The following is a 10,117-nucleotide window of genomic DNA, read 5'->3' as shown; positions in this document are numbered from 1 at the left end:
GACGATTATTGTGTGTATTTGTTTTAATTTGTTGGCATTTATGTATTTCATCTAAATATATCATCTATGTAAAATAAATATTATTTTAATCGTTATTTAATTTCATTATCTATTAATAGCCTATAAAATTTCGGTATTTTCTACCCTTCATATTCTGTACCCATCCTTTCCTGGATTAAGAGTTCCGAAAAAAAATATTAACATACATTTCATGCAAAATAATTAACAATAAAACATTCTGTTCTACATTTACATGTTATTATTTAAGCTTTTGTTTATTCTCAGTTCCCAATATAATACATGTACACCTTTAAAAACATTTGTGTTACCATGCTGATATTTTTTTAATTTACAGAAAAAAATAACCATGATGTAGCTTCTCGTAGGCGCGTGCCGAATGAGAGGTGAGTTTGTGCCAATCCAAAAAGTTTGCTACAAATCGCGATATATACAATCTTATTTTGCTAATATTTATTTGATTTTATAGTTTATTGGCACTTACACATTGTCATTTTGTTCTAATTTAAACATAAAATATAATGGAATAAAGAATCTTAACTTAAGATAACGAATTTTACCTTGAAACATAAAAACATGTTTCCCGCAAATATTGACATATAGCTTTTTAACTAACTGCTTCATATCGGCTATTTTCAAAATTCGTTTGCCGCTGGCTTCCTGTAAACCGACAATAACTGTGTTTAATTTAGACATGAATTTAATCTCAGTACTATACGACCCAAAGAGGCTGGACAGTCTTTAATATAGGACCATATATTTACGATACAACACAGTAAAGTGTGATACGGCGAACTGCATACGTACAAATTTCCAGACAAGAATATTGACCAGGTATTCTGTTCCCTTGCATTTTTTATTGATTGATAAGTGTGGTCAAATCCATGAATATTAGAAGTGACCAACGATGTTTGAAACTTTCAGTGTGCTCAGAGACCTTTACAAGCGAAAATTATAGAGCCTATGTTCAGTTTGGGCTCATTTGCGCCCGAACAATATAACACCTATATTAGTTGCATACTAATATGTGTCAATCAGCTGATACCTCATTGGCTGTATACCGCCTTATATATCAATAGATATTTCTGCCATGGATAGAAAACATGTGTAAATAGATGCACTGACAAATAAGTAAATGTAAACTTTACATCGTAAATAGCACGACTTGTGATATTGCAGTTTTCATTAAAGTGGTCAATTTTCTATATCATTTTTACTATGTTCAATCATAGGATCATATGGGCATCCATAGACTGAAAGGTTGTACTACTACTACTACTTCACCCCATCACGCCCCAGCGTTGGCGCATATGACAAGCACAAGTTCGCGCCACTTCACGCGCTTCTCGCCATGTCAGACCTTCAGCCCGTACGTCAGTTTTGTAGCACAGCTAGAGGGCGAGGGAATTCTTGAGGCTGTCAACTCAAATTACCGAGGGCGCCGTGACCGCTCACGAGTTTGAGTATTTGTACTAGTGTACCCCTAATATTTGGCAGAGACATCGATTCTCAAAACTGAGACCTTTGAAGCTGTGTAAGATGCTGTCTCACAGCCATAAAGGAGCGCAGGTAGCACGCACGCGTTAAATAAACGACATTTGGAAAGTTTGTAGTAACAAATTTTAGTTTTTACAAGCCCACCTACGTATAAGGTCCAAACTGCAAAATGATAACTTTTCAGTACTATGATTTTAATGACACCACAATGTTAATTTAAATGCTGGAATCATATTTTTTTAGTTACCTATGCCTACACGTTATCGCTTGTCCATCATGGGTGTAAATTTTATAATATCGAGCGTTCATACTAGGTATATTTAATGTGAATTGAGTTTTAAGATGCAGGTTTGTACTAGACTTGGATGCGAATTTGAACATCAACTAACTCATTCCGTGCGTCCAACGCAACTGGTGCGTTGCCATTAGTTGGTCATTAGATACTATTAGCATGTTAATTAAATAGTAATTAACTGATCCGCAGTGAATGAGCTAACCTCGGCATGTATCGTTTATTTTAACAGTAACATATCAGGGAAAAGGATAGAATGGATGGATAATTACATAGTAAAAGAGTCATATAAACGAAACTTATTTATTAAACTTCAAATATATAACCTATATCATATATACATAGAAGAAAAACAGCTTCATGTGCATCGAAAATTTTATTTCGTCATGTATAACCTGTGGTATAATTCTTATTAAAACAAACAGGCTCAATGACATTTAGATTGCAATGATGAAAACACAATTTTCCATCATACAAGCATTATGAATACCAGACAAACAGCGAATTTTGGCACGCACTGATGAATTACCAAGTAGAAGAAGGAACACAAATTGTATAAAAAAAATGACATGATTAATTAATAAATTAATGAAATATACAGGATTTTTGTAACTACTGTAGAACAATCGCTAATTAGTAGTTATTTAAAAGCAAGTATAAGTCCTATCGCACAAAAAAAAATCGTTTTGACTGGAATATAGTCATAAATCAAAACCGACAGCAATGATGGAACTTCCATCCGCACGCACAGGTGAGGCCCCGCCGGAACAGTGATGTCGCGCGGCTATGCGAAATTTGTTCGCAGTAAGCAAAAGGTTTCTTTTCTACAAAAAATGTCACACTTTCGCTATTTTAGTGGCAGTACATTAAGTTACATGCGTTTTGTGAATGACAGATTTGACATGTTGCAGTAGAATCGAGTTTCTATGTGCGACCGGATAAAGTTAAATAACTGATATGGAATACCATTTTAATCTGAATCTATTGAGAGGAAGGCTTTTATCATTTTATTATTTATTCCCATTTTTTTTCCTAATAATTTCAGAAGGTATATAATATTATTATGTATGTACAAAATATTTAAGTGCCCAAACCGCATGATATATAATGATGCATGGTATGTATAATTAACAAATCGGAGTTTGCTTTAGAATAAGAACATTTCAGACAGGTTAAAAATTTAACAAAACTTACAGGTTTTAATGATAGAACTGAAGCAGAAGAGCAATTTTGATTTAAAAAATGTATAAAACAAATGAATGCTTTATCAAAATTTACATTGGATCGGAATATAGTGAAAATCTTACATTAAAAAAAACATGGACAAAAAATATTCACTTTAAAAGTTTTTTCAAAAAATATCTACAGGATTATCTACCATACATTAAACTGTAATGGAGAGTAAAAACAAACCATAACATTACCAACGTTGTGTAAGCAAAAAAAATCTAAAATTATTAAAAAATGTTGAACTAAATCTCAGTTAATTTTGAATTCTGGACAACAAAAATATGAATTCATAATCTATGTATGTAGAAAATCTTGTTTTGATTTTAACTTTTCAATTATGAACAGTAATTGATTATGTCTCACCTTAGCTCCAACTGGCTGAATACAAGAAAAAATGCCATCTGTGACCAATGCTATATAACCTTCATCCACCTTTACAGCCTTTGGGAATTACATCACTCCTCCTTCGCCTGATCAGCTGTTGAGGTTTCCATGACCACACAGACATGTAAAATTTCTTCAGATTTGGAGTAAAAATATGCCGACAAGTATCTGGTGAGTTAATTCAATTTCCACGATAAGTCCGAGCCGGATACGGCAGCATTTAGTTCAGAAACTATGTCCAACATTTTTTTAGGAAAAAATTGCCATCTGATTGCATTAAATACTATGTCTTATACACTAATATTTACAGGAAAAATCTTTTTTTATATAATATAACCATTTTCTCTTCACTAAATTATATTTTCTCAATCGCTTAAACTAATATAACACTCGACCTCTCTAAGAATACAATATTCAGTATTTAAGTAAAAACAACTTCACGAAATAATTACAAATTTCATATCACGTCAGCGTAAGGGAGCCACGGTTCAGGTGTCCTGTCCTACTGATTACATTTGTATTATTAATCATAATTATTTTTCGAGCGCCCAAATATCGTAGAGCAACCTAAGAGAATAGAATAGTCGTACAATAACACAATTGTGGGTAGTCAAGCTCTAAAAATTACATAAATGCAAAATAAAACTTATCATTTAGCAACCTGTGAATGCACCAGTCAATGAAATTAAAGAGTTAAAAATCCAAACCAAAATATGCATAAGAGAGTTAGTTACCGGGCACTTTATTATGAATCATAGAAAGTACACGTATTTTTTAGATAAAGGCTGTCCATATTGCTTGCTATATATTTTTATTTTTTTATTTACACGTTTATAAAGAAGTTATATTCTAAAGATTTGTGGTATGCTTTTCAAAAGTAATCTTTACCAGAATACAAATATTTCAACAAATTTTAGATAAATATCAAAATTCAACATCTAATGACAAGTGAAAAACTATACATTTTAATAATGTTCAACAGCTTACTTTATAGTGTGACGATCGATGACTAATAGATTCAAATTTGAAAATACTCATGCAAAAATTGCCGACCATGCAAATTACATACTATATTTTTTGTTACTATATTCACATTATATAATATATAATACTAATGATTGGATTGGAAACAATAGTCGCTGTATAATTTGTAAGTGATGAAGCAAATAGTGCGATCGGTCAAGAGCACCCGCTTAAAACCCCCTATTACCCACCGAAAGTCATAAATAAAAATTTTCGGTAATCGATACGACTCAATTAACTATTTTATAAAACAAAAAACATTTTTTTCTAAAATAAGAACAGACAAAATAGTTATTTTCACAAAATTAATTCTGAACCGAAACATAATTTCATCAAAATATTAATTCGCTTCGCGATATGTAATCTTATGTGGGTAATAAAGGCATTAAAGGTCGCCCGTGGAATACTATCGATTAATTCCATCAAACAATAAATTAAATGCTGCAACATTCACGTAAATGCAATCACATACGTATTATTATGAATGTCACACGAACTATGCAGCATTCATTTCCTTTTAAAATCATCAGTTCAATAATAATGTTCAGTCGAGAAGCCAAATCATTCGATTCCTTATTTACAGTCCTGTCATTCCGAAAACATTTTCTATCCTTGAAGTTTCATAAACCATTAACTAGATACATATAAATAATTTCAGTTCTTGAAGATTATAAAAACAACCAAATTATGAACTCTCACTGTAAGACCGCGTCATCATATGGATGTTATTAATCTCGTATGTCAAGCATTAAAAGTATCATCTTGCATTTTTATTCAAAAATGAGTATTTTTTATTAAAAATTTTAATTCGTAGACAATTAAAACATGCAGGACATGTAAGTTATAACGAGATGATTTAATTACAATGTCAAGAATCTAAAAGCTTTAACTGATTCGTATTTGAAGTACCAGTTATATGTGACCAAGAATCTTTTAAGGTTTCAAATATTTATTCGCATTGATTTTTGATGCCACTAAGGCTCACGGGGATGTGATAGTTTAAATAGCTGGAGATAAATAAATAGGGTCATGGATTGTGTTGACATACATTGAATAATAAAATACAAAAAATTATGTATCTATATCAGATTATCCCTCTCAAAAAAAAAAACCATTACAAAAATCAACGAGCCCAAAGATATCCCTTATCACGATGCTGATCACACACAAAAATACTCTGCTTATTAAAAAGTACAGCATGTTAAAACAATGCCTTGAAAACGACCGATGAAGCGCCGTTATATCAATGAAAATGAAACGTTTGTCAGCGTCATAAAAGAATTATGCAGAGGCAAACTCCAACAGGGGTACAAAGTGATGCCTGGGAAAGTACATCGCGGCGGCACGAGGCCCAGCTCGTGGCGCCTCGAATGATACACGAGTCAATGATGGACAATTTATAACAATAACTAAAAAATTAAATAACGGTCGCAGCGACACAAATTTTTCGTTGACTAGGTGTTCTAGGAGAGTTGTTTTCCGGTCCACTGTCGCCTTCAGGATTCTGGTCCGATCCATTCTGCCAAGCCTCGCACCACTAGCTCTCGGTTCAAAGATATCACTTGCTGCAAATGAAAACATACACATTTTTATTACACAATTGAAACTACCCAATGGACATTGATTAAATGCGCAAATTAGAGTATTGTCAAACAAGAACTTCTTGTCCACGTGTTAAAATTGTGATCTAACCATTTCCTCCGATGCAACTATATCGCACTTTCGATCTACCAATTTACGTAATTTAAAGCTTTTTATAATAAAAATATTTCTAAAACGATCAGGAGTGATGTTAAAATTATTATTTATAAACTTTTGGTTTATTGCAAAGAAGAAAAAAGAAGAGCCGATACAATATTTAAGCACTCCTCTAGCATGCGTTGCCGCCATGACAGGTATGTCAAAATAGAATGTTGTATTACTAAAAATATTCCTCAAAATGCAGGGAAGTGTGTTTGTATATACATATTAGATTTGTGGGCGTTGTAATCGTGTTTAATTAATATTTTGATGTGACAAAACATAAATTATTGTGCATAATAACCAAACGATGTTAACAATATTGTAATCTTATTTGTATTTAGGTATGGTTGGTTATGTATTTCTTACCTTGTATTTAAACAGATAGGTACATAGTGTTTTCAAATTTACAATAATGAGCAGGTAAGGTGGATATATATTTTTATAGAAAATGATGTTTCACAATAAGTATGTGTTTATCAACAATTTTACTAAAAATACCAATTAAAAACATTATTATTAATAACCCTGTAATATTATTACCCTGTATAACCAATCCGCGATGGCCGCGCGGCTTCAACGTCAGCCAATAGCGTCATGGGTCCCAGGTTTGAATCCTGGGTCTGGCAAGTACACAATATATTGTTTTTCAATTTGTGGATGAGTCAGAGTACGGACCTAATATGTAGAGCAAGTGGCTGACATCCATTTCTCGTAAAAACAAAATCTGTTAATACAAACCTCCACTATTCTTCTACTACTATTGTTAATTATCGAATAATAATATTGAACTTTGAAGTGAATTACCGAGAACAGAATTAATATAAATTAAAAATCTACTTTCACAGGATTTGTTTTCACAAAAAATAACAACATTGAGAAGTAGAGGTGAGTTGGAAATATTGTCACCAGTTTGTGTACTTAAGTCTCGGCATGAAACTACCCATACTCGGTACGTGTAGCCCAATAAACTTGTTCGAACGCATACGATGAGATCATCGCGACTCGCTAGTTGGTGTTGGTAGACTTTCAATACTATTGACATTAAATGCGCACGCGCAAGATAGCATAATACACGTATATCGAGCCATGATACACTCACTTTCTCCCCAGTTGTAAAGTTGGTATAGTGAAGGACAGAAATGGTGACAATTTAGCGTGACGCCAAATGCTGTATATAATATCCCAAATACTAGAAAGTATTTTGGAACAAGTTTCGATATAAAGTATTTTTTTATACTGGTAAGTTTTCTTTTTCCAGTTTTACCAGTTTTCTCACCTCTACTGAGAAGTCTTCTTTGTACATGCAACCACAGCGACTTCCTGTTCTCGCCGATTTCGTGTTGTCCAACAATACATACACCTACTGTCCGACAACAAAATCTCGTCGATAACCAGAAGTCACTGTAGTCGCGTATGGAAGACTTCTCAGCGACGTAAGTGTCATGGCGGCAACGCATGTTTAAATAATGTATCAGCTCTCTTTTTAGAAGCGACTCCTTTTCTTCTTCGCAATAAACAAAAGGTTAACTAACAATAATTTTAATTTTAATATCACTCCTAATCGTTTTACATATATTTTAATTATAAAAAGCATCAACTTACATAAATTGATAGAAACGGAAGTACGATAAACTGCATAGGAGGGGGACTTATTAGTTCACAGTTTTAACAAGTAGACAAGAAGTTCTTGTTCGAAAATACATGATTTTAATCTTTAGAAAATATTTTGACCCACACTACAAAATGCAGGTTACAGAATAAAGACAAACCATTGGTGGATTTTGATGTCGCAAAGACTGTAACAAACGAGTCATTGAAATACTGCCAGACAGGACACCGGAGTGAACTTGGTACCTAGAGGCAGACCACACAAGAGGTAGATTGACTGTGGAGTAGGACCAGGGCAGGGCAGAGGGGTATGGAGACTGGAGACAATTTACAAGGGCAAGAATCAGTGGTGGAGGCCAAATCCCAACATGGGACGCTTGAATTACTACATTATAGAAATGACAGTGACTAAAATGCTATATGAAATTAGAAAATAAATTCTATATAAGTAGTAGAAAATTATGATTTTAAATCTATATTATGCACATTTACAGCAGATATAGTATACTCTTCAAATACTCAAAGATCAATTGAAATGAGGCTTACCTGTGGTCCCAACGTCAAGTAAAGATAAACTTGGGGCATTCCTATCTCATCGTAACCGACCACTTGCGCCTGTAGTAACTGCCCACTCGAGAGTCCCGCCAGGACTTGGACAGCCTCCGGGGCCCATTCCCCTCCATCGACAGGGGCTATATGCGCCAGCTGGACCTCCGTCGCTTGGAAGGGCAGCATCATAAAGTCTAAGCGGATCTGTTTCAATAATGAGTGGTTGACCTCCATGAATCCTCCAAAGTCGACTAGCTTAAGCAAGGAAGTGTTTTGGTCTATGTTGGTGGTAATTATTTGTGTCCTATACCAGTTATTTGCTGTCGGGGCTGCGCATACCATGCCCTCTAAAATCAAAAAGAAAACATACAATTAGGCAAATATTCAGATACCAATATAATATATCCGTGTATGGCGTGAATATGTTGACTAGTCTAAAAACATCAATTCTCAGGGCAGCTCGTTGTAAGGTTGGTATTCTGTGGTAAATCGAGAATGTCCTTAAATTTTAGTTTGTTGAGAATTTACAAGCATTTAATTTAAAATCATCCAAATACATAAATAATCTGATTTACCAAAGAATACCAACTTTACAAAGAGCTGCCCTGAGAATTCATTTTTTTAGACTTATTCACGGAATACACGGGGATATAGTAGTATATAATATGATAATGACTTTACTAGTCATTCCATTTCAAAGGTAGTATGTATGACCATCTGAGTTTTCATTGTGAAATGATTTTATTTATAAATAATAATATAAAATATGTGTTGTTAAATTTCAAAACCCGCTATACACTATTTCATTATTTTGAGAAAATCAATAAAAACTTTTTGAATGAAAAAGGTTTATGAATGTTACACATAGTGTTATAGCGGGAATTGATAGACACATTGATTTTGTTTCATAAATGACAGTCAATTGTATTGAGATTTTAATAACGAATCCATTGATATGTTACGCCGAATGTGCGAAATTGAATATTACATGAAATGGGCAAAATTTTGCCTAAATCATGAAAAATGCAAGCCCGTTGTCTTATTCATAAATTAGACAAAATATCTGGAGAGTGCGTGAAATCGGCAGTAATTTTTCTGCCTACTTCATGTCTTGGACAAATTAGATACTAGCGCTACGGTGGTATTTTTTGCAACTAAACTAAATGTGTGAAATGCTCGTCGATTGGTCAAAATATACGTATATTGTCTATGGTCGAAATAGGTGGTCGCGCTCCGGTGGTATTTTTTGCAACTAACCAAATTTGTGTCAAATGTCATTGATTATAATATAAAAATATACCAATCAATAACTAAAATGACGTTCATGTCCATTTACTATGCGCAAAAAAACTAGAACTATAATATGATAACGGATGAATTTTATTTAAAGGTATTTTCGCGATTTGATTCGTGCTTGGGTATCGTACATGCAATGGTCGATTGTATTGTTGACACTTGTTAGCTAACCTCAAAATGGACATTCAGTTGAATAATTCAGAATTTCAAAACCTAATCTAACCTAACCTAACCTAAGCCAACCTAACCTAATAATATTATATTATGTCCAATTATAACTAATAAAATCATCCGTATTATATTTACTTTTTCTGCTGTCATGTTGACAGTTTAAGAATTCCATGCCCTGGCGACTTCATGTACTCGGCAGAAAATTTACCTTATTCATGAATAAGGCAACAGGCTTGACTATTACATGAATTAGCCAAAATTTAGCCCATTTCATGTAATAGTCAATTTCGCACATTCGGTGTAACA

At 33.4% G+C, this 10,117-nt stretch overlaps 1 protein-coding gene across 4 annotated transcripts in view; it reads right to left on the bottom strand.

Annotated features, from left to right (window-relative positions):
* Positions 1-4,246: 4,246 nt before the first annotated feature.
* spoon (A-kinase anchor protein spoonbill) overlaps positions 4,247-10,117 on the bottom strand; it is a 72,164-nt gene continuing 66,293 nt past the window's right edge. For all 4 annotated transcript variants that reach the window (XM_085957896.1, XM_085957898.1, XM_085957899.1 and 1 more), the window contains exons 6-7: positions 8,342-8,691; positions 4,247-6,009 (exon numbers count right to left, since the gene is read on the bottom strand). In XM_085957896.1, coding sequence (XP_085814022.1) covers positions 5,941-6,009; positions 8,342-8,691 — 419 coding nt within the window. In that variant the 3' untranslated portion in view covers positions 4,247-5,940. The remainder of the gene's footprint in view (positions 6,010-8,341; positions 8,692-10,117) is intronic.

The sequence above is a fragment of the Rhyacophila brunnea genome, unplaced genomic scaffold, assembly GCF_057557595.1.
Source record: "Rhyacophila brunnea isolate RB1 unplaced genomic scaffold, BYU_Rbru_1.0 scaffold_7, whole genome shotgun sequence".
NCBI classification, from domain to species: domain Eukaryota; kingdom Metazoa; phylum Arthropoda; class Insecta; order Trichoptera; family Rhyacophilidae; genus Rhyacophila; species Rhyacophila brunnea.
The sequence above is the reverse complement of the archived record's forward strand: the minus strand, read 5'-3'. Positions and strand labels throughout refer to the sequence as shown.